The sequence below is a fragment of the Labrus mixtus genome, chromosome 7, assembly GCF_963584025.1.
Source record: "Labrus mixtus chromosome 7, fLabMix1.1, whole genome shotgun sequence".
NCBI classification, from domain to species: Eukaryota; Metazoa; Chordata; class Actinopteri; order Labriformes; family Labridae; genus Labrus; species Labrus mixtus.
In genome coordinates, this window is record NC_083618.1 from 7294058 (window position 1) to 7319099 (window position 25042).

The window sequence follows — 25042 nt, forward strand, 5'->3', positions numbered from 1 at the left end:
AATTCTTTCAGTTTTATTTTATTGAAGGTTATACACAGGAATGTTTTGAAGCCCATCCAGTCTCTGGAAGGCTTGTTATGCAGACCACCTACATGGCAGTTTTATTTGCTATAATTACAGAACAGCATGTGTACATACACAGCGTGAAACCTAAGCTAAAACTAGCATCTCCTTATAGCTGATCTTTTAAAAGATTTTTGTGTGTGATGTTACGTCCCGTTGTAAGCCAATTTGTGGGTCTTTACTTGTCCTTTTCTCTACTCTAGCTTTCCATACTGGTCATGCAGAGACCCCACTCTACCGCTTCTCCCTCTCTGATGGCACCCCAGTCACAGCCCAGACCAGAAGTGACCTGTGCAGGAACCCCAACACCAATGAACCGCACTCTTTTCTTTCCACACATTTGCTACAGAGGTGCAAATACTTTTACATTTACAATAAGCTGGAATAATTTGTCCTTCATTTGATGATTGAGTTCTTTTTGTTATATATTTAAGTGTTTAATATTTACATTTTTTCTTTGTAGGGAACAGAATGGTTATCGTGGGAACCAGGGTGGAGGTATGAGACCTCCTAACATTGGAGTGAACAATCCTAATCAACAGATGAACATGGTCCCAGGAGGTGGAATGGGCATGAACAGAGGCTATGGCATGGCTGAACAGGGCAACATAGCTCAAAGAGGAGCACCCCCCTACACGGGGGGAAACCGCATGAATTCCATGAACCAGATGAATCCCATGAATCAGATGAATTCCATGCATCAGATGAATCAAATGAGTTCCATGCATCAGATGAACAACATGGGTCAAATGAGTCAGATTAATTCCGGGCATCCAGTGAACTCCCCCATGAACTCCATGAACCAGATGGGGCCCATGAATCAGATGAGCCACCATGGCATGCATCAGCAGCAGCAGCAGCAGCAGCAGCACCAACATCAGCAGATGGGTCCGTTCCATGGTGCTGGAGGCGGACCAGGGGGGTATGGGATGGGAATGACAAGTCCTCCCCAAGTCAGTCCAGGGATTAACGGCCCACCACACAATGTAATGGGCTCACCCAGGATCCGAGGAAGCCCCAAGATGGGTGCCAGCCCTTTCTCTCCTGGAGGTATGTACGATCAGCTATTTTTTTTTGTTATGGGATGATGTCAAGCAAAGGGCAGAGGTCATTTTTGAACCTATGACCTCTGCAATGAGGACTATAGCCTTCATACAGGGTGCTCGCAACATAACCGCTAGGCTATCCAGTGACCAATAGCAGCAACTTTACATTGACAGAGAGCTAACATGTCGAATTACAACTTCTAAGATCACCCTTTCTCTAACACTTGTGTTGTTAACTTCATGGAACTATAATATATCTGTTGCTGTGTCCTTTGCAGGTATAAACTCTCCCATGAGCTCTAGTCACCCTAGTAACTCTGGAGGGGGAGGAGGAGGCACCACCTTTTCCAGCAGCTCCTTAAACGCCCTCCAAGCCATAAGTGAGGGAGTAGGAAATCCCATGACCTCCCCCCTCACCTCTCCCCCTCCCCACAAGCCTGACAGCTCTCCAAGCATCAACTCCACCAATCAAGCAGCAAGTGGTCCCTGTAAACCAGGCCTCCCAACCTACTCTGACTCCAAGAGCCCGGGCAGCTCACTCGGGGCTGGAGGAGAGCAGCCATCTCAGCAGCACCCGCATACCCCAACCAGTGAAGGCCCTCCCGACAAGCCAGACAGCCAAGTGAACAGAGAGGCAGGTCAATTCGCAGCAGAAGCCAACCGACGAGTCCCTGACAGCAAGAACCACAAGAAGCTTCTGCAGCTCCTCACCTCCCCCACCGACGAGCTGGTGCCACCAAATCATTCAACAAGCTCTGGGCCGGGCTCAACCCCTGAAGCTAAAGACGGAACAGCTAGCGTCACCAGCCCCTCGTCTTCAACCGGAGTGTCCTCATCCACGGGAGGAAATCCGAGTTCTGCCCCTTCCTCCGGTGGCACAGGACATTTAACAAGCCAGTCACTGCAGGACAAGCACAAGATCCTCCACAAGCTGCTGCAGAACGGAAACACTCCAGATGAGGTGGCTCGGATCACTGCTGAGGCCACTGGGAAGAGCAGCCTGGAATCGGGGGCGCCCGAGCCAGGACCGGCAGCCACCGGAGGGGCAAGGGGATCAGAGTCAAAGCAGGAACAGCTCAGCCCTAAGAAGGAGAAGCCACACGCCCTCCTTCACTACCTCCTCAATAAGGATGACTCTAAGGAAGTTGGTGATGTCAAACCAAAACTGGAGGACCTGGAGGGGAGAGGGGCCCAAGGTGCTGGGGTCACCAGCTCGGACACCCACTGCCTGGATGGGAAGGTCAAGATGGAGCCATCTGATGAGGTAAGGCTTGTGCGCAGAACAATTTATTACTGGGGTTTGAAATACCTAGCGGAAAATAGTTTTCTAACATTTTTCTGTTTCGATGGTTCAGGCAGAGACCCTGGAGACCATTCTGGGGGTCCCAAGGACTAACACTGGCTTCTACCCTGAACCTGACTCGAGAGCAGGGAAGGAGGTTGGAAACAAACAGGGAAATATGCCGGACAGTTTGCATGGTAAGTCAATCTGCTACCTATTGTGTAAGAGGATGTGTGTCAAAGATGATAGTCATAGTAGCATACCGTGTGTTAGATACTTGTACGTCTTGCATGATGTAGCACACTGTAGATGTTTCTGTGTCAGAGGCAGTTTTTTTTTTTCTTACAACCTACAATGTATTGTGTAATGTTATCAATTGTTTATATTCCATACATTTCAGATGGGGAAAGAGGCCCCTTGCCTCCAGTTCAGCGAGGTGCCTATCAGAGAGCCTTGTCCGTGGATGCTAAGCCTATGGGTGGAGGGGGGCTGGCTGGGAGAAGGAATGTACCCTGTCCCACGTTGATCAAACAGGAGAACATGGATGCTCCGATCAGACAAGGCTTCCCTGGAGGCATGAATGCAGGTCCACCACGAGGCAATCCAATAAGTGAGTTGATCTTTTATCCTTGAGTAAGACAAGACAAGACAAGACAATGGGGCTTCTAACTCTGTTTGGAAAGACAGAAGCCGAGGGTACAGTGCCCTAACACACTGGTGACGCACTCAATGTTTGTGTTTTTCTTCATTGTTATTCAGGAGGTATGGGCAGGGGAATGGGAATGCCCCAGCGCCCTCCAATGTCCGGGCCAGGAGACTGGGGTATGCCGAGGTCCAGCAGCGGTCCTGTCACTGGACCAGGACACCCTGGTATGGGTCGCACTGGTCCAGTGAGTGGATCCATGATCAACCGCTCCAACAGTGTACCTGGAAACACAAGGTCTATGCTACAGCAGCAACTCATGGACATGGGTATGTCACATATAAATATGTTATAGAGTGAAAAGCTATTCCTTTTCTTTTTTTTTGCATTAATTTGTAAATATTTGAATCTGAATCATTTTCTGTGGATTTAATTGTGACAAATTTTGGGCGATTTTAACTTTGTAATGATCAAACATACACTGCCAATCAACTCTGCAGGTACAAATGAAGCCAATATGGGTGTGAATCGTTTTGGTGGACATGGGCCCTTACCTCAGTCCCCCTCCTGGCCAGACTCTGCCATGGGTACGGACAGACCACATGCTAATACAAACAGGTAAACCTTGTTCACTGGTCCAAACTGTATCCTTGGCATTTTGCTCCAACATAAGCTGAATTCAGAAGCAGGTGTTGATGTTTGTTTTGTGTTTTGTTTGACCTTATTTTTTTTTACCAGGAATACTCCCATTGATAAACTTCATCCTGAATTTGCGTCTGTGAGCTTGGCCTACGTTTCTTAAAGTGATTACATCCTGTCTTTTTAGGGATCAATTTGGGCATCCCCTAGAGGAGCTGTTTGGGCCCCTCACTGTCAGTGAGGGCCCGAGTGATGAACGGGCACTTCTTGACCAGTTGGACTCTCTGCTCAATACTGCTGATGTCATCGCTCTGCAGGAGATAGACCGAGCCCTAGGCATCCCTGAAATAGTAGGCCAGGTACAGAACGCACTAAAGTACACATTTTGTATTGCACACACTCATTCTGGTTACAGGAAATGGAAATGCAATGCGAGTGTTAACCCAATGTTGCATTGAATAGAATACAATTGGCCCATTCCATTTAAAATTATTTGAAGTTATGAAGTAGATACATAAAATGGTTGCGTGCAGATTCTAATTGCATTATAATTATTACATCTTTTGCATAACTTAGTGAATGTAAATACTGAGTCAAAGTGCTATAGGTAAACCAAAGACTGTTCACAGGCCCAGAATAACCCAGAACCACTGCAGGATTTGATATTTTCTTCACTACTTTCCATATAAAAATGTGCTGTGTTTTGTTGGTTTAATTACATAAATCCTCTAAACTCATATTGGTGTTGATACTTCTACGTTTATTTTTTTTATCTGAAATAATATAACTTTTCTATTCCCTAGAACCATGGACCTGAAGGCCGTCAGCAGGGCCCCGATCAAGGCCAGGGTCAGTGTCCACCATCAGAGTCTTTCCCCAGGCCGGACTCGTCCTTAGGTGTGGACCAAAAACCCAATTACAGCCAAGGCTACCCTGGGCCACCAGGACCCTCAGCCATGGGTATGCAGCGTGGTTATGGAGGAAACGCAATACAAAGCCAGTCTCCTGGAAGCTTTAACCCCATGATGAATCAGATGGGCCAGGCAGGGGGCTTCCCTGGCATGACAAACATGGGTAACCCCCGTGCTAACATGATGCGACCTCGCATGATGACTGCCACCAAGCCTATGAGACTGCAGCTGCAGCAGAGGCTGCAAGGACAGCAGGTGATCACACACAAAATGATTGTGATACATTGTTGTATTTGTTGTTATAAGTACAGAAGGTCAACTTGTGTCATAGGAGAAGTTGGTGGCTGCAAAGTTTATTGAAAAAAACAAAAACAAAACTGGAATACTGACCAGAGTCTTGTCTTATCTCATCAGTTTATGAATCAGACCCGACAGGCCATGAAGATGGAACATGCCCCTGGAGGAAACCCTGCCATGCATCAAGGCATGCAACCTGCCATGCAACCTGCCATGCAACCTGGTATTCAACCTGCCATTCAACCTGGTATTCAACCTGGTATTCAACCTGGCATGCAGCCTGCAGGCATGGGCGGTCAGGTATGTAGGCAGCACTTTTCTCACATTCTGTCTTGTCCAATTATACTTGCCTCTTTAATGACACCGTTTGACACCATTTGTTGAGTTAATGCTTAAGTTTTGATGTTTGTCAGCAACCTGGTTTCCTGAACGCCCAGATGATGGCTCAGCGTAGCCGAGAGATGATGACTATGCAGATGAGGAGGCAGCGAATGATGATGCTGATGCAGCAGCAACAGAGGCAGGAGCAGGGGGCACCGAGAGGCTTCAGCCCGCCTCCAAATGTGACGGCACCAGGAGGCATGGAGAGCCCTATGGGAGGTCCCCCCATGAACCAGCCTGGACAGCAAGGCTTCAACTATGGAGGAAACTATGGTGAGTTAATTTTGACAGAGCTTTCAATATCTGTCTCCTGGATCACACACATGACTCATCTCTTTCATTGTTGTATGTTCAGGGATGAACCAGCAGGGGGACCCATCATTCATGGCCCCAGGTAGCAGCCCACCAGCAAACATGATGCAAGGACGAATGGGAGGTCCTCCTCAGAACAATATGATGCAGGGGATGCAAGCCAATCCACAGGGAGGGCCCATGTACCCCTCAGGAGACATGAAAGGCTGGCCACAGGGCGCCATGCAGCGCAGCAAGTATGTAACATCCGTCTTCTTTGAGCATTGATTTTCAAGTGTAGGAAATGGTTACATCTGCAAGATTTTAGCACCATACCCAGAGAGGCTTATACTTGTCAAATATTTCTATACGATTCGGAGGTAAATCTTCTTTTGTTTCTATGTTTTTCCAGCTCATATCCCCAGCAACAGTTCCCCCAACAGGGCAACCAGGGTCAGTTTGGACCCATGATGATGAACAACGCCATGGGTGGACCTGGGCCAGTGGCGGGTGCTGGGCAGATGGGCCAAATCCCGGGCCAAATACCGGGCCAGATGCCAGGACAGAGGCAGGGCCAGATGCAAGGCCAAATGGCCATGAACCCCATGGGGATGGGTAGGATACCAATGGGACCTGATCAGGTATGTAACAGTTTCACAGGCGTCATGGAGATTTTTATTTCTAACCACCAGAAAGTATTGCACATCTCATTATCTTTCTGTCTTTGCAGAAGTATTGCTGATAAACTGTAGCTGACAGCAGAATCTGGCAGAGGGGTGCTAGCCCCTAGAAGAGGTGGACCTGAACAAAAAGTATAAACGGGAGAATTCTCCAGAATAACACTTGATGCAGGAGACACAGAACAACCCACTGTTCATCCTGGAGAAAAAGAGAAACATGCGCTGGGCATCATCTCCAACTGACACCACAAACACTGTAACCTTGTTAAGGTGATGCACAATACCACACACAAATAACAGTGTGTGCGCTTATGCATGTTTGTGTGTGTACATGTGAATGACCCAGAGCCATCAGGAAGTATTCGGTGTCACGGCTAGGCTGCAGAGCAGGACTATGGTACAACTGTGGTGGCACTTTACCTGGAGGCTTCTGTGTGAAATTAAGATTGATGCAATATTTCTTCATCATTACAGCCTTACTAGAGATTCAATGCCTTCATACCTTTGGGTTTCTCTTATCTTTCTTATGCTTTGGATGCACCCCATTGTTGAAGTCATTGGAATATAAGCACACAGTTTTCTGTCATGCAGATTGGAGCAATAAGTCTTGCCTCTATGCTTTAGACTGTAACTGAGCATCATAACCCATTTTTATTAGCAAACGAATGGTACTGCAGTATTAGATGTCTCAAATGTCCTCTGTGAATATTAATTGTAAATATTCTACAAAATATATCAAAAATGCTTTTTAAAGGCCCATAATTGCACAATGTATGAGACCTGGTTGTATTTTTGTGTCCCCATAGGTCAACAATACTGATTTGGTTCATTTGCTTTTTTGTATGCCTTTGCAAATATAGCAGGCATGTTTGGGGTTTTCTTTTCCTTGTTTTTCCATCTTTTTTTGAATGCTGTATTTTCAAATTTTCCAAAGTCCAAGTCATGTAATTCATGTTTTAGCGAGGCACTTTTTTTTGTGATAAGTATCTGATGAGTTGAAGATTTGAGCTTTTCACACAGTCGGAGGTTTGATTGGAGGGTTGTGGACGAATGATAAGATGTTGTTGGGTTCCGTGTAAGCTGAGCTGTTAGTTCGTCTTGCTTTTTTTTTTTTTTTTTAAATATGCAGTACAGTGATGACGGAATCACACACTCCTCAGTTTACCGACATGCCTGGTTCTCTCAGTGTTCTCCCCTTCCTACTAGCTCCTTTTTCGAGTGTGTTTTATATAAACACAATCTTCTTTTGACTGTTTTTGTCAACTCACTGAATCTACCTTTCAACATGCGCAATCCAAAGATACTTTTCCATGTCTTTGTATAGTTTCTGAGGTTTCAGGTGTACATTTTTGATGCTATGTGTTATATTAGTGTGATGGTAAATGGGTACATATCATGGATCTGTAAAAGTGTATGATGGTTATGTACTGGAAGCATAAGGGGATAAGTTGTTCCACAGTGAGGAGCTATCAATGCAGCGTGGAGAGGACTGGACTCAAAAACTTTAGAGCATAACATCCGAACATCTGGATAACACCTGTTGTGCTGTAAAAGAAAAAACACTGATGGAAGGAAATCCACCTAAAGACATATCAATATCTATTTTTTCAGAAAACAACTTCATTGTATGTCCAGATTTTATTACTTCATGCAGAGGAATTTTTTCTAAAGTTCGAATGAAGTACAAAATGAGGCAAGTGATCATGCGGTTAGTTTTTGTTTTTCTTTGTTTGGAAGATAAGCTGTCATTTTACAGGTTGTATATTACAGATTTATTCTGTCGATGTTGATATTGATGTAAATACAAATTTCTATTTAAACACTCTGGAGTCTGGCTGTCTTTATTATGAGCAGGGGTTTATGCATGCATTTCCCTGAGCCTCACTTGAACAATGAATGTCAGACGGTTTATTGCACTGAAAAAGTAATAATATATTTTGATTTCTTTCTTCTTTTTTTTTAAACAGGAAAGAAACTTGTTGGGATGAGAAAATCTCTATTTCTAGAGTGTCCTGGACATGACAGGAAGCAGCACAATTAACAGAGTTTAACACCAACCAAAGAGGAGCCAAACATACAAATAGAAAAAAGACATTATGACACATTAAAATACACAAATAACAAATGTCAATATCATCCACAAACACATTTTATTGGTTTTGATATCCTTTATTAATCCCTGAGGGAAATTTGGGTTTACACTGTTATTTATAGGGACATGCTTCTCACACACATGCACAAACAGGACCTGTGGACATGCAATGGTGGAGAAATGTCAGAGTGGGAACATCTTCAGCCAGACCTCAGAGCTCAATGATACAGTGTCCAGAGCATGTATAAAACATCAGCGTAGTCCAGCGCAGACAGAACAGTGGCAGCAAACAGCTTCTTCTTAGATTGAAAAGAGAATTTGATTCTAAAGTAGAATCCCAGTTTCAGCTTTTACCTTTTTACCAGCTGCTGAATGTGAGGAGTAAAAGAAAGAGAGTCATCAATTAAAATACCAAGATATCCGTCACTCCATACAGACTCAATTTGTGTACCATGAGAGGTGGAGATCAAAGGGAGGTGAGATGGTTAAAGTGTTAGCATTAGAAAACATGATAATTGATGAGGACTGTCCAGAACTGAAACTAATGAAAAATACCATATGTGCATTTTTTATATGAAAATTATTCTGTTGAAAGAAGGGTGATTAACTTCAATCTACAATAATCAACATGTTCATTTTTTAGACACAATACACTTGTTGATTAGTTGACAATTATAAAGCCCTTAGTGTGGTTAAGACTAAGATGATTATGAAGCAAAAAATGATTATTCTTAACTGATGTAGAAAAAGAATTTATGATGGAAGTGGATACTGTAACAGGACTGTTTACGATAGAGTGTTTCTCTGTTGTGGCTACTTCAGCTGAGGCTCATTTAAATAGCTCCCTATGACATTTGATGATGTAAGAGTGTCCACACCTTTAGGTAATGTCTCCTATAAAAGTCACAAATGAAATAATGAAGTGCAATAGAAAAGGTATTACTAGAAAATATATTAGCAGCATTAGCATTATTATGTATTCATAATGGTGTCTGGTTTTAAAGGAGAAATTCCCTTCGGTGTAGATCATTGTTAGCTTTATTTTTAAGTAAAAACGTAATCTAAAACGTTAATAAATAAAAGACGTAATGCAACATAATGCTCTCTAACATGTACGTACCTAAACACTTGTAAGTACAAGTTGCCCAATAATGTACCCATGTTCTGTACTTTTAAAAATGATTTTGAATTTTCATTAAAAAAAAAATATTTGATGTCTTTAGAAAATGACCAGACTGAAGTACTAAGACTATATTGACATATTTCCCCCCTGTTATGTAACCACCAGGGGGCGCTATTGTCTAGTAATGCGTTCTGCAATGTCTGGAAACCTCATCCTGCACAATACTGCTATTCTTCTTCTGCCCACGAGGGAGCGCCATGAGTAAGAGAGTTGAGGAGGGGTCATGTGGTTTGACACAAATTAACAATTTAAGAAATTAAGAGAAAAAACAACATTATGCAGCTAATAAAATATCCAATCTAAGACAGACAATTAGATTTCATAATCAAATTCCTTTAGACTTGTTATTGAGACCACAACATTTTAGTCTTCATTTTCTGGATTAGGTAAAAGGGAATTATAACTTCCATATAGATAATTATTGATTATAGGTATAGAGTAGAAATGGTATCAGAGATGTTTAATGTCAAGGAAAACATTCATGAACTTAAAATGTAAAACAGTTCTGTTAAACCGCTTGTCTCTAACAGCTAAAGCGCTGAAGGTTTCTGGAAAAAATAAAAAAAATAAAGTGTATGTATAAATAGTTAATGTATAACATAGGAGTATACTGTGGGAATCTCTCCCCCGGAGCAGCTCTCTCTCTCTCTCTCTCTCTCTCTCTCTCTCTCTCTCCCTCTCTGAGTGTTGGCGTGGTTCCCGGCCCATCTGCGGCCTGGCCCGTGGATTACTGTTTGTTAATGTTTCAATCAGCTGTGTGTTGAGGAATGTGGAGCTATTTAACCTGAACTTCCCCAGGTGTGCCGAGGCGCCGCTCAGTCTGGGCCCCGCCGCCCTCCCCTGCCCTTGGCACAAAGCTATCACACAAACACAATCACACACTGGCCACGCCGGGGCTGCAGCTGTGCGCATCGCACCGCAGGGAAATGGGAAAAACATTGCACCAGGGAGACAGAATAAATCTTATAACGAATCGCTTCGCCAAAGCCAGTTTAACCCCTGCAGCGCGGGGAGAGAGGAATAGTGCTGATTTACACGATTACATATTAAAACACCATATTTAAATGGCTGTTTTATGGGTTAAAACATGCCCTTTTTTATTCTTTTTTTCTCCCCACAGACGATCTTCGATTACGTTCACTTTAATCAGTTAGTTATTTGTGATTGTATTTACTACTTTTCCCCCTTATCAATAGAGTTTCTATGTATTTTACGTCAATCTAAGTTATCCCATGACACTATGTAAGAAGCCGTTTTAGACCACATACAGTATTTTGTAATCATATAAAGACCCACCATTGATAAAATCCTCAATACCCTCAACTTAAATACATGAATCCTGACTGTGACCGTTTTATAAATCGCTTTAATTTATTTAAAGACCGTCTGTGTCAAGATGTTTGGACTTATTAATTCAACCTCTTGTAATATGATACGGTAATGATCCATAGGGGGGTAAATGACCAGTTTAACTGGTTTAGAGCCATTATTTTGACCACCAGCTTTGGTTTTATGTTACCTAAATGACTTAACAGCTTCTAGATGTCACACTTCTAAAATACAACTATTTTACTCTCCTCCAACACCCCAGTTAACAAGATGAGCTTTCCAGATGAATTTAACAAGGTGCGTTGTTTAGAGGTGATACATTGGGATGTTATTGCCCATACTATCAACCAAGTGTCAGGTTTTCACAATTATGGCCAGATTTTGTGAGGTCTTCAACAGTAAACTTTTAGATTTATTTATCTTATCTTCTCGTAACACCCCCCCCCTACACACACACACACACACACACACACACACACACACACACACACACACAAAATGACAGAGAGTAGTTCATCTTCAAAAATAATTGTCTTGTTTTAATAAAAACATCAATAAGGTACATTGTAAGAAAACAATATCTTCACATAATATGGCATTGTAATATACAATACAGTTTTTTTGCTCAGGAATCTGAGAAATTTACTTTTTAACAAAACGTTAATTTCTCTATAGGTTTACACAAGATACAAAGAGCGTAACAGAAATTAGCTTTCTTTAAAAACTCTACAAGCAACAAGCGATGCTGTGTTGCACTGAACTTGTCTTGGTCCCCCGGCTAACCCAGTCTATATCTGGACACCACCGGTCTACTTCTTCTCTCGGGGCCCTCTCATGAATCGAGAGCCCTGAGTGTCAGAGATCCTCAAAGCCGCAGGATGTTCACACTGTTTGAAACGTCCCTACTGAGTTCAAGGTTTTTTTTTTTTATCGATGTGATCACATCAATGAGCCTTGTTCGATAGTTGCTGTGCCCGCTGTGGGTTGATGGTGCGATACTCCACGACCTCTTAACGGCACATGATCCTGTCATCCGAGCACCCATTCTGCGGGAGAGAAAAAAGAAGAGTTGATGAGTGCATTTGCATTACATGGGTTGTATAACAGCAACAAGCAAAACTGGTGCGCAAAAGTAACTTTTACGCACGCCGAGTTACGTTCAAAGAAAAATCTTGCGGTAGTGAAATCAGCTGTTTAGGACACTGAGTTATTCTCAGATTTCCACTGTACTATATGTAAAGAGATATTTACCTCTACTGCGATGCTGGCGAGTTCTGCATTCAGGGTGGTCAGCGGCGTGCGATGGACGGTGCCGTTGGAGAGCTGGCGGCTCTTCTCCGGCTCGTCCAACTCGACCTGCAGGTCCCAGATGTAGTCAATGACATGCTGCAGGATTTCAACTTTGCTGGCCTTTTTGTTTGTAGGCAGGGTGGGCACGAGCTCCTTTAGCTTGCTGTAGCAGTTGTTCATGTCCTGGAGAAAGACGGCCATTTGCTCGTCCAGCAGTGGGATCTTGCATTTGGAGATGGTCAGGCTCTGGTCGGACAGGCAGCGTACCATGTCGTCACCGCTAACTTTGCTCTTCAGGGCGCAGGTAGATCCGACAACCTTCATGTTGATTCGTGTTGTTGTAGTAGTAGTACTTTCCAAAAATGACGAGGGAAATGTTGAGATCTGCAAAGAGGTGACTTCTCCTCTTGATGATGATAGCAAGGCAATGTTGACAGTTTGCAACATCCACATGGACGAACCTCCTCGTATTTATCGCGGAACAGGAGCCGGGGGCGGGTCAGCACCGTCCTGTTTAAAGGAATACAGCCAATGAGATGGCTGCGCTTGTGTTGATGGGTCGGTACACAAAAGCACTCTGAGCCAATGCCTGCGTTCGCCTGGTTATCGGGATTTACAATCTGTTTGAGGGATGGCGTTACAAATGGAAACAAATGTGTGTCTTTTATGGGTAATATGTGGGAATCCAGCTGTCCATGGCTTGGGGACTCTGCAGGTGTAGATAGCCTGGGGACAGTGAAGGGGTGGTGAATGCCTGGGTATGTGCTGTGAGAATGTGTGTGGGATGGGACAGGATGAATAGAATGAATGGCAAATGATAATTAGGCTGCCGTAGTGCCCTAGATTTGCCTCTCACAATTGAATACAGCACTGCAGATGTGGACCACTATTATACAGTGAAGTAAGACAATGTGAAAGAATGGCCAAACAATTGTGGGAAAGACATTTTCTTTTTGTTAACCTCATTTAGTTCAAGATGATTGTTTTTATTCTTTTTTTTTTGTATGTTTAATTGTTTAATTAATTGTATGAGAAGATTGGTTTAGTAATATTACTATTTATTTGATTATTGTTGATTAAGAAAATACGCTGCACATCCATCACAAGTGGACACATTTGCTACTTTAAACTTCAAGCTTACAAACAAAACTTTTCTCTCAGCACAAAGTCTTCTTTTTTTATTACTTTTCTGCTCTAAAGGAAGTCCAGAATGAGCAGCAGCTTCACGGATTCCTTCACATGTTTCTGCAGTGTGTGCTCAGCCTTGTGTGCACACTCAGATCGCATCGCTCTGTTCTGAAATCTTCCCCCCAGATTGTCCAAACAAGACCGAGCAGACTGGCAGGCGCCAGCGCGCTGACGTCACCCATTCATCCGAGCCTTGACGCCTGTCAGCCTGGCGCCGCTCGGGCGGTCTCCATGGAGACGTCAAACAAGAGAGCTTGCAATCCGCACTACTCCATTCACCTGCGTGGCGCGCAGAGCCTGAGAACAAACCGGCTCAGGAGCTTTTGTCGTTCATTTATCACCTTTAAGCAGCGGGATGAGATTACCGCCCCGCGCACCTGCAGAGCCCCGCTGTCAGCCAGTTAACAGAGAGACAGATTGAAAGGGGATGGGTGGCATTATGTTGTTACTGCATTTTAACACAGAACAACTGTTGCATTCCACCACAGAGCCCACTTTCAACTTTGTACGTCCCTGTTGCTAACAAGTCTTTTAAAAAACATATTACTTATTGCTGTTTCTTGCAGTCATCTGTTTCATGATGACACTTTGTTTTGTCAAATGCATAATGAGAAAAGTTGAGATTTCATTATGAATCATCTAATTTTATCTTATAGGGGAAATAACTCAGGAGTATTGCATCAAAAATGCATTTTGGACAAGTTGCAGCAAATGCAATTATTGCAGTGTACTGGAAAAAAACAAACATTTTGACACTTGAATAAAAGTAGCCATGCTACAAAAAAACTCCTTAACAAATTTATTAGATCCATGCATTTAAATCTTACTTTTCAAAAACTCCTACCTGCAAAATGTAGGGCTTGTTTCAGGTCTCAATATTGTTCAAGTGTCTTTGATGTATAAAATATTTCTTGGGAGTATAACAACTAATATTTGCATCTGTTTTTCCATGCCAAATGTGACCCTATTAGTTGTATACTGATAAGTAGCTAAGTCTAGAACTAGGCATTTTTCAATTTGTAGTCAGATAATCTTGTAGGAAGATTCAAAATGTGTATACTAACCTATTTGGTTCCTCAAAATTACACATTATTACGTTTTATGAGAAAAGAATCTAAGTGACATTCCACATCAGCATTATACATTCTTGTTTGCTAAATAAATAAAAATCATCTATTATGTTATTAACTGCAGAATATCTATGTTTTAAGATGCATGTTGTTTTAAATCAAAGATTTCCTTAAATGCCATGCAAATATTTGTAATTGAACAGACCAATGCATGCATGTTTGTTCTATCGAGTCTGAAAGAAATTGCATATTCTTTAAGTAATTAACAGCTTTTGCTCTTCAGACTTTAATATGAATGTTATTTAAAGATTTGCTGCTTTTATCTGCACAGATGTTTTACTGGATCAGAGATAACGTCAGTAATGCTGGGTTGTCTTGTAACAAATTTAACAACCATGGGACTGTTTCTTCTAGCTTTTGCAGTAGCCTGTAAAAAGCTTTAAAAAAACTTTCTTTTTTTCCCCTTTTTCTTTTTTTGCCCTCTGTCCTAGGTCGCAGCTGACAGGGCGGAGGGAGTGCCGGGTGGGCAGAACAATGGGAGTGCGGTGCAGGGATTGTGGGAGAGAATCTAGGCTGGAGCCACAGTGTCTGGAGCGCCCCTCCACTCCCCTCATCCAGCTTTTGTTCAGCTGCAAAAGCTATCAGCACTTCCTACTGACACCAACAATAACTCCACACAGCTGGGCCCTTTTTAGCCTGTTTACAGCACATCAAGGCGAGGGGAGAGAGAAGACAGAGGGAAGAGGCAGAGGAGGGGAAAGAAAAGTGAAACATATTAGCTCCTGATTTTAACTGACAGAACGGCAGTGCCCTCTCCCAACTCCCCTTCACTTCTTCTTCCCTCCTTCATTACTGACACAGACCTTGTTTCCCAGGGGACTCTTTACATGAGGGCCGATTATCACTTCACATTTTATTTCTGAGACAGGCTACTGATTGTGTCAGCGTTGTTGCAACATTGTGCATCAATCAAACAGCCAAAAGGCAACACTTGTCTTATTTTGCTTCAGGTCATTGTGTGTCTTGGCTAAATTTGTACAAGCACAAAAGCCTTTTCCCAGAAGTGTTATTTTCAGGAAAATTGTTCCATTAAGTATTGAGGGGAAACATATTAGCTATTAGTTTAATACTACAGGAAATAAATCTACAAAAGCACACTACAGGAAGCCAAAAGGGGAAAAGTTAATGCATGTATTCGCTCAGAGGAAATAGGACATTCCAGCAATGCTTTCACACTTCTGCTGATGTTATTATTACTGTGGGGACAATAAGTAGTGTGTGTACTACTTCCTGAAACATGAAAGTGACCAGAGCACAATACGAGTGAGGGGAAAACATTTTCTTGGACAGGGGGGTTGTGCTTCAGTATGATTATTGAGATACTATTTTGAAAAAAAATGGTCAGGAATTTTTTTTTTTATGAAAGGATAGCACAAGCACAAGAATCCAGTTTTCAACAATTTTTACTTACACACACCCTCACAAGCATACACACGCATGCATACACGTAAGCCATCTCCGCGCAGCTGTGGGATTAGTTTCCAGTTCCCAGTCTCACTCTTCCTGTTTGCGTGATAATGATCACACCTGTGTGCAGGTGTGCGGAGAGGCTCATATGGGACTGGGAGGGGTGAGTTTAGTGTTGGATACAAAAACTTTTACCGCACCATAATGTCATGTCATCTTACACCATCAGAGCGCTAACTGACTGGTGGCACTCAGGACTGGTGTGTCTCATAGACGTGGTGCAACTTTGTGCTGAATTTGAGATTTGTAATTCTGTGTGTCACTGCTTCTGTGGGTGTGTGCTGTGTATGTTTCCGCCTGGATTCCTGGTGCCCTGGCAGGGCATGGCAACTCCCTGGGCAGCCCGGTCTCTGTAATGACTGAGGGCCCGTGGTTGGGAGTCACTTCCTGTGGGAGTCTTGGTTCAGAGATGTGTCATGAGTAGGGCAGACGGGCTGGAGCCTAGCTGCCTGTTGGTGTGTTTCCTGTGTGCAGACAGCAGACTGGGTTGGTATGGATGCCCTTCCCGTGGAGACAGCCAGGGGTGGATTACAGGAACACTATCTCCATCTGATAGCTGATGTGCGGGAAGCCTCACAGAGATCCTTGAAGCTCCACAGGTGTCCTCTGCTCCATGTCCTTGGCCCAGGAGGACTCGCAGGGACAGCTTGGTCTCTCTCTATCTCTTTCTCCCTCTTGTGTACGTGTGTGTTTGTTGGTGTGCATTCACCGGACCCGAAGCCCACCCCTCCTTTACACCCCTGTGGCCATCTCCCTCTGCCTGGTTCCCACACACACTATCAAAGCCCTTTAATGGCTTCTAATTAGCTCCCCATCTGCTGGTGACAGCGCACTGGTGGCATGCTAAAGCACCCATTGAGAGCATAGGCATTGTGCTCTGGAATACTTTCCACTCCAATGGCAATTGCCTGGAGAGAGAGCTTTAGTTAGGGGTGTGGGGGTTGCTGGGGTGGGGCTGGGTGAGGAGGGGGTGAGAAGGAGAAGAAGGGGGAGGAAAGGATGCTGGGTAAGGTTCTCTACAGTCAGGGCTAGGGGGAGGGCAAGGGTGCAGGGATACACAATGGGAGACAGTGTTACGGCTTGTTGCAAATCTAATAACGCTAAGGTCCCTTTTCCGTCCACTGGTCATCATCCCCCACCCACCACCCTCCCACCGCTAGCAACTATTTCACGTCCCACCTCAGCCACCTCTCTGCATCTTCTATCTCCTGTCAATGTAACAACAATTTGATGCTACAAATCTTCCATTAGGTGGTTTTGTAAGTCAAATCTGACTACATATGCTGAGAGACATTGGTGAAACTGACAACATAACCTGAAGAGTCATCCATTGTCCCAAGGAGCCCCATGGCTATTGCTCCTCTCTTGTATTGAACAATAGACGCACCTCTATAGAAACTGTAAATGTAGCCTAATGAGGCCTGTTCATTAGCAGAATCTGTCGATGTGTGAATGCGGCCTGTTTGTCAGATCCTATGTGGCCCTGTCTCTTCCAGGACTTCCAGCAGAGCGCTGGTCCGCTGGTAGCAGAAGGAGGGACCAGCTGTTCCCAGCTGGTAGCCAGAGGATGCTGCTGGGGGACCGGCCTGAATGCTGCTGGCCAGCTGCTCCCTGCTTTAGGAGGGAAAAAGAGAACAAATAAATAACTGCTCCTGGGAAACGGTCAGATCCCCTCCAGTATCACTTCATGACCATAGTCCACCTACTTACACCTTAGGAAACATTTACGGATTAGATAGGTCAAATTTGTATATGTTATAGCAAATATTTAATGAATTAAATCCACTTAAGACACCTGAAACAAAATGGAAAGGTAAGTCCAGGTCATTGCCAGTAAATAGGAGTATTCCTGATTTTTTTTAATCAATTGGAAGGGTGTTTCAAAATAATTACAATTAAAATGTAATTGCATTTTTATAAACCCCAAAATATATATTCAATTTCTAATTGGATACTGCACCAAGGCATGAAAAACAGGAACTCTTATCTTCTTTTTTTTCAATTTCCATGACAACTGAATGCCGTGTTTCATTTTGACAAGACCTTTGTCATACCACATATTTTTATGTGTGTGTGTGTGTGTGTAGGTGTGTGTGTGAGTATGAGATAAATAGTCTGTCACCTAACCTCTCTCTCGCACCACAACAGACACACACATACACAAACACACACACACACACACACACACACACACACACACACACACACACACACACACACACACACACACACACACACACAAACCAGCACATCCCCACAGCTGCACAGAGGCGTCCAGTCAGCACGGCCAGGGGACATGGGAGCCAAAGCCCAAAGATGGAGCATGGACAGTGGCAGCTGGGGAGCTGACAAAGCCCCATTCAGAAGGCTCAGGCCTGGGGACAATGGCTGGGCCAGGCTGAGCCCTCTCCTCCACTCTTCCACCCAAAGATTAATACTTCAGATGGGCTTCCCGGTGGCAGGCAGGGCTAAAAGGAGAGCCCTCCTGTTTGTCACTGGGCATTGTGCAAGTCGCCTGAGAACCAACCTCTTGGATGAGCTTGACAAATGAGAGCCGCCATTGACAGTGAACAGATTGGGCCTGCCACTTTTGTTTTGATTGTGGAGCGGGTATAATCAAGTTATTTGGGCCTCGGGGAGTTTTTGTTTCTCTCTTATGATGCTCTTGACACTTAAGTCCCACCTTAACAGTCACTGCTGGCTCAGCTGTGATCTGAGTGCGCTCAAGTTTCCACTCCTGTTTGTTGTTTCTATTTATAAAAGCTGTGTAGTGAGCACAACAGCAAGAGGAAGTTAATTTCCTTGGGTGTGGGAATCTGCCTATCTATTCATGTGCACTATAGAAGGTGGTGCAGGTGCAACAGGTGTAGGTGTGGGTATTCTTGTCACACTCAATAGAGCTACAGAGGTGTTATTGTTATGTTTTCTATGCAGATGTCCCCTGTACACTGTGCCTGAGAATGTTCAAAGAATAGCTCAGCTGGGGGACTACAGTAACCAGAGACCCTGTTAGGTAGGGATGGGGGTAAACACAAGCAGCTTAGGTGTACACCACCCCCACTCTCTCCCTTACCTTTTCTCTGTAGCCCTGTGAGTGCAGCGCAGGTGTTTAGCCCCCAGCAAGGCAGCATTTCAGGTTAAACGGTAGGAACGCTGCCCCGCCTTTACGCCGGGAAACTAGAAGTGGCCGCAGAATACACAGCGTCACACCCGCACACCTGTGCACTCAGTGCTCGTTTCGTTGCTGTGATCACATTACATGATTTCTCAACAGGAAATGTTCTACCAGTGAATCTTCTTTGGAAGAGGGAGCACTCTTTCAGATAACATTTTTTTGCGAAATACTTTTTTTGTACACATAGATGAGTAAAACTGAACTGGAATTTAGAGAGTTGAATTAATTCTCCCCAAAAAGGTTCACATGGTGCCATCTGCCAGATCTGTCCTGGGGAAATTGTCACAATAAAAAAAAATGTGCCCTTCTTGTAAACATACACTGACCCCCTTGAGTTCTACAAGCGCCATATCCTTTCCCATTACCTCCCCCCCCCCCCCCCCCCCCCCCCATCTCTCATGTGTACCCTCACCCAACCCAGTCTCCATCACCTACTCAACAGGCCCACTACTGTATGTCCTTCACTGCCAGTTTCCCAGTCCCCTCAGCTGCCTAGATCCTCCCTGGTTCCCACGTTGAACTAAGAGACACACAGCTAAGACAAGCACCCTGCTTTTCACCCAGGACCCACTTCCAGGAATCTGCTTGTGTGAAACTTCGAAGCAGCAGAAGGTGCCCTACTTTTAAACTTCATTCTTCTCCCTGGGATTGTTTCAGGGGGGTGTAACAAAAGGGTACAGAGCCTATGTGTGGGTCAGCAGGGGTGTGTGCGTATGTGCATCTAGGTTAGACCGGGTTGCATGTGTTCGTGTGCACGCCTGTGTTAATGCAACAGTGTGTCTGTGTGTGTGCACGTGAGGGGAGGGCTAAAGGATTATAAAGAGGAAGTGAATGGGAAGTACACACTCGGTGACAAAATAAGAGGGAGACATTCCTTTGCTGCCCCTCCCCTCCTCCTCTCTGCTCCCTCTTTCTCTCCTCTCCCTCTGCTATGGCAGGGCCCTGGGAAAATCAAACAGGTGGTTTGGGCCTGGCAGGAAAGCTGGCTGGGCCCAGGGTGGGCAGGCCTACAGGCTGCTGGGGGCTATCAAAAGCTCTTAGGCCCAGCTTTAGGCCAGCACTCTGAATGGCCTCAGGCTTCATTATCATGTGAATTCTGGGAACTGCCCTGGGCCCCCAGTAACACCAGTGAGCTGCCCATATGGCGTTCGCTTGGCAACTAGGGAGAGCCAGTCCCCCCCCTTTTCCCTCTCCAGTGCTACTCCTCCATTCCAACACTCCTGATATCAAAGGAGGAGGCAAAAGCCCAGAGTCCCCCAGGCCACAACTCTCTCCTGGGGGGGGGGGGGGGGGCTTGGACCACACAGGGCACTGTTGGACAGTCCTTAGGGACCCTAGAAAACATTGTTGCCCCAGAGGGCACAACAGCTAGCCTGGTTCAGGGTGGATTTAGCCAATGAATTAGCATTTAAGACACATTCCTAAGCTTTCAATTTAGCATCAGAGCCTAGCTTTGACATATAAAGATGTTGGCTGCCTTTCCACTTCGTGGGGTTTCCCTTATCAGCTGCCCTTCTTCAGTCAAACCATTACACAACACACCAAAACCCATCACACTCCTTGAAGTTTGGGGATCTAATGACAAGTAGCAAGACTAGCCAGTTGTACCATAGCTGAAAAGCTGATAGCTCAACTATACAGCAGTATATGCTATCCCAAACCAGTAACAATAGCTCTTAAAGCATCAGGTTTTCCTTCTCCCGAATTGGGACATTATTTAATTTCTGGTCTTTATAAAGATTACTGAAGGATGATGGTAGCTTTTCAAACTTTCTAGTTTGTTGATAACAGGGAAGGTACAGGTTGTCGACAGCTCCTGTTTCGCAGCTGTTGGCAAAGAACACACATTTTTGGGCCGCAGTCTTTGACTCTCCCACAACACATGGGTAAGTTAAAATTGATTGTGCATAACAGCAAAAGAAATATGCTCGCCTTCATTTTCTTAACCCATTTCTGTTAAGGTTAGGGCTGTAAAGATGGCTTGCAGGCTCACAATTGGAAACCACAACAGAGTAATTTGATGTTTACTTGAAAATGTTACCATCGTAACTGCTGATATGACCAGGCCTTTTGTGAGCCATAGTAGTAAATCTGATTTCCTGTACTATCTACATTACATCTGATGCTGTATACTAAAGGTAAACACCCACAAGCATTCCAGATGCATTAGCAGTGAAATAAAAATCCCAATGAGATCCACATGAGGTAAACAACTTTGTGAGTCATCTGGTTTTCCTGGATGAGGATGAGGACACTTCTTCAGAGGAGATGTCACTTAACAACAGAGCAGGAATGTTGCTACGGCTGCTGCAGCCAGCCACCTGCATGTGCAGTGGGGGGAGGAAGTGTGTGAGCAATGTGTGTTATATTTGCCACATGATCTCATGCTGATGAAGAGAGAGAGAGAGAGATTAGATGGCTCCATCATTGTTCATTGTGATCACTGAGGTGTGCTTATTTCTGGTTGTGTGTGTGTGTGTGTATGTGTGTGTTTGTGTTTGTCGGTAGATATGTTTTGAGGGTTTATAGCATGTGGATAATGTAGTTTTATTTAATGGACCTGTGACAAAGAAGGCGAGGTATGGAAACAGAAGAGAGTCAAAAAGAAAGCGCGGGTGGAAGGAGTGTGTTTTAGAGTGAGAGATAGGTAGAAAAAAATTAAAGAGAGAGAGAAAAACTAAGCTTAAGTGTGATCTGACTTCTAAGGAACTCAGCTGATGATTCATACTGTTACACATGAGGCGATTTACTCCCTCTGCAGCTGTGCAGGCCACATGCGCAATATGATTTCACAACATCTTTCCTGTCCTTGGAAATTCCTTTTCTTTTTTTTTTCATGCAGCCCTCTCACCCCCTTCCCTCCTGTCAGTGTGCCGGCGGTGCAATCCTGACAGAGAGGCAGGTGCATCACTTAGTCATTCTTCTCTTTCCCCGAAAGGGTTTGTGCTTCAACGAGGCTTTAGTCAGCTTGAAGGGCTTGACCAAAAAGCCCTGTCAGAGTCATGTGTTTATCAGACAGTAGCTCCACAGTGCTGCTGGTGATGGTGTTGTTGTTATCACTCAGCTCATCCCTTCTCCGTTGGTTGTCAGCAGCCAGCTGGGAGCATAACAGTCCACTAACCTCCATGACTCAACATTTCTGGGTTTCGGTTCTTGCTTTTTTTCCGAACAGTGAGTGTTTATTTATCTGTACAGTATCACTCTCCCTCCCTAAGACTCAGCCCCCTACTCCATGTCCAGTATTGACCCTTGTGGGTTTACACCCAGAATGACGTGTGTGTGTGTGTGTGTGTGTGTGTTGGGGCTGTGACCAGCTCCAGTACTACACCAGACGCTTTTCAACAAGCCTAAGCTTGTTGTTAGCACTTCAAACTAAAAACCAAACATCATTGGTTGAACAGATTGGACTGAACTTCCCTGCTCTTGACCATATAGTGAAAACAAATTTGGACCTTGACCATCAATGGTTGACTTTACAGACACAAATTAACCAACAGGACTTTTTGCTGGGAACAAAGTTAAATCCACTGACTGAATGTGAGGAAACAAGAATATACATAATTAAACTTGCTCATGCTGTTTGCTTTGGCGCATGACATCAAGTCATAACAAGGTGTCGATATTGTGTACACCAATGTCACAGAGTATATGATGGCATCAAATGTCAACTTAGAGAGTTTGCCAATTGCAGACTTTTTTATTTACGTATTGTTCTGTTTGTTTAAAGCATATTTGAATATTCCTATTTTTGGAAATAAGGATGTAGCCAACAGGTTTGTATATCTTATGTAAGGTGTCTGAATAGTATGACTCAATAAAAACATATGGACAGTGATGTTGTTTCAAATATGTAAAGCACTACCAGAGACATTACCTTTGAGATCTTTTCTTGAAATAGAATGTTTTTGTTATATTGCCTCAGAAATAAAGTATTTTTGATATATACATGAGATCATTTTAGAGCTAAACTTATTATTAGATGGAGTTTTTCCATTCCTAATCCTCTATCCCCCCACGCACACGCACCAATGTACACCTCTTATCCCCCTTCGCGCCAAAAGAGCCTGCAGGAGAATCTGGAAGAAAAGAGAATGGGTTTTAGAATGGCGAGGAATGAGAGTCGAGTTGAAGAACAAGTGAATGAGTAAGAGAATGAGAAAATGAGAGGGAGAGACAGCATGGATTCTTTTCATTGGGGCCTTAAAGACATGTTTCCCTCAGATGTTGGCTCTTCTTCAGATGCTAATGGTTCACTCTTATTCCCAAGCTGGGCCTTAGCATAACAATGCAGTGGAAGTGAAAGAGCTAAACCTCTGCTTTCTTTAAGAAGCCAAAGCTGGGCTTTTCTTGTGGACTAATGCCCCTCTCTCTCTTTGTGCTCCCAGTGAAAGGCCTGTGGAACGCAAAGGCAAGGTGATCACAGAGTTTACTGAAAATGAGACTGAAACAACACACAGGCTCGGGCTGAAATTGCACTAGTGAATTCATTGAAACTGGGAAAATGACCCAATATAGAGCCGCATGTTAGCTGAGCCAGAGAACTCTAAATCTCTAAATTATGATGACAGTCATTTTGAATATTATCAGCTTTCAAAACTGTGCTGAATTATGTCTGTTTGGAGACTCCAATCCAAATGTTATGACTGTGTGTCCTGTAGTGACTCAAAGACACCAGAGTCCCTTCTAAAAGCAGTAATGAGCCTGCAGGGTTTCAAGATGACCTTGATGGGGCTCTAGTAGATACTGTGGTGAGGCCCTGATATCCTCCGATAGCAAAAAGAGAACATATGCTTTTCTGCTTTATCACCCATCAAGACAAAAAGGAGCGGGATCGAGGATAAAGGACGTGCAGGAGGACACAAAGAAATGTACAGGTCACACTGGCTGTGTCAAGATATGATGCCTTTAACTTATCGGTGTTTGTGTGAAGTCAAACTGTTCCTTCTTAATACATGTCATTCATTTTTCTGCCTCCCGGCAAAAGTGGTTCTGAAAAATCTGGAGACATCTCACAGGGCACATTTTGAGATGTGGTTTCACGGCTCGCTGACATTTAACAACCACATGTTTATGATATAGACGCACATAAAATATTGTATGCTGAAAATAAACGCACAGAGCATGCATATGGAATTCAGGCTTTTATAAAAGGAGTGTGCACTGTTTTAGATGTACTAGAATGTATTAGTTTGAAGCAGATTACATAAACTTTTATTACAGTTTTTTGCAGATTACAAAAAACTGCAACGACGTGAAAGGGTCACAGCTGCAAATAAAAGTCTTAAAAAGAAGCATGGAAAGTAAAGGTGACATAAAAATACAATACAGTGCACAAAGTGTGGCAAAAATACAATTAAAGTACTAAATGCACATCAAATACAAAACAACTCCTAGTTAGTGAGAGAAGAAACACCTCAGAAGTTGAGCTGAGATGGAGACAAAAACACTGGAATAAATGTGTATAGGGCACTAAAGTGATATGACTTGAGAGGAACTTCAAGTTACGTGTGAACTCTAAGATATCCAAATGATCTTTCATCTGTTGTCCCTGAGGCCTCACAATGACAATAGTCGACTAAGTACCCCCCAATTACCAGGTTTTAACCCATTAACACCTCAGATATTCTCCCTCTGTGTCCTTGCAGCTCTCTCCCTCACTCCCCCTCCCTCCTTATGCAGATGAGTAGTCGGCCCAGGTGCAGCACAGAGGAGGTTAGCACCTCCTCAGTGCAGCGACACACTCTATTTACATGCAAAACACTGGGCTTAGTCACACAATGTGTGAACACAGGTGTGTGTGAGTGGGACGCGGTGGGGATGTTGTCAGCGGAGCCGCAAATCTGTTTGTCCTGACGTTCACTGTGTTTGCTCTGATGCTATTGAATCACACTATTGTGTAATTACATGCTTTGTGGAAACACATTCTATTGTAGGAGATTGCTGAGAAAGGACAGA

At 43.9% G+C, this 25042-nt stretch overlaps 2 protein-coding genes across 2 annotated transcripts in view; one reads left to right on the forward strand and one right to left on the reverse strand.

The window, feature by feature from the left end:
* Positions 1-8056, forward strand: part of LOC132977667 (nuclear receptor coactivator 3-like) — a 29511-nt gene extending 21455 nt beyond the window's left edge. The window contains exons 10-23 of the mRNA XM_061042425.1: positions 267-414; positions 527-1113; positions 1388-2373; positions 2465-2588; positions 2792-3001; positions 3151-3363; positions 3535-3652; positions 3861-4032; positions 4477-4839; positions 4999-5181; positions 5295-5535; positions 5618-5810; positions 5966-6194; positions 6284-8056. Of these exons, the coding sequence (XP_060898408.1) occupies positions 267-414; positions 527-1113; positions 1388-2373; positions 2465-2588; positions 2792-3001; positions 3151-3363; positions 3535-3652; positions 3861-4032; positions 4477-4839; positions 4999-5181; positions 5295-5535; positions 5618-5810; positions 5966-6194; positions 6284-6295 (3779 nt within the window). The 3' untranslated portion in view covers positions 6296-8056. The remainder of the gene's footprint in view (positions 1-266; positions 415-526; positions 1114-1387; positions 2374-2464; positions 2589-2791; positions 3002-3150; positions 3364-3534; positions 3653-3860; positions 4033-4476; positions 4840-4998; positions 5182-5294; positions 5536-5617; positions 5811-5965; positions 6195-6283) is intronic.
* A 3299-nt stretch (positions 8057-11355) lies between these two features.
* id1 (inhibitor of DNA binding 1, HLH protein) lies at positions 11356-12575 on the reverse strand. Its single transcript, XM_061042426.1, has 2 exons — positions 12089-12575; positions 11356-11883 (listed from the first exon to the last, which is right to left on the reverse strand). Exons 1-2 carry the CDS (start codon positions 12572-12574, stop codon positions 11848-11850), a joined length of 522 nt encoding a protein of 173 aa, XP_060898409.1. The 5' UTR covers position 12575; the 3' UTR covers positions 11356-11847.
* Positions 12576-25042: the final 12467 nt, after the last annotated feature.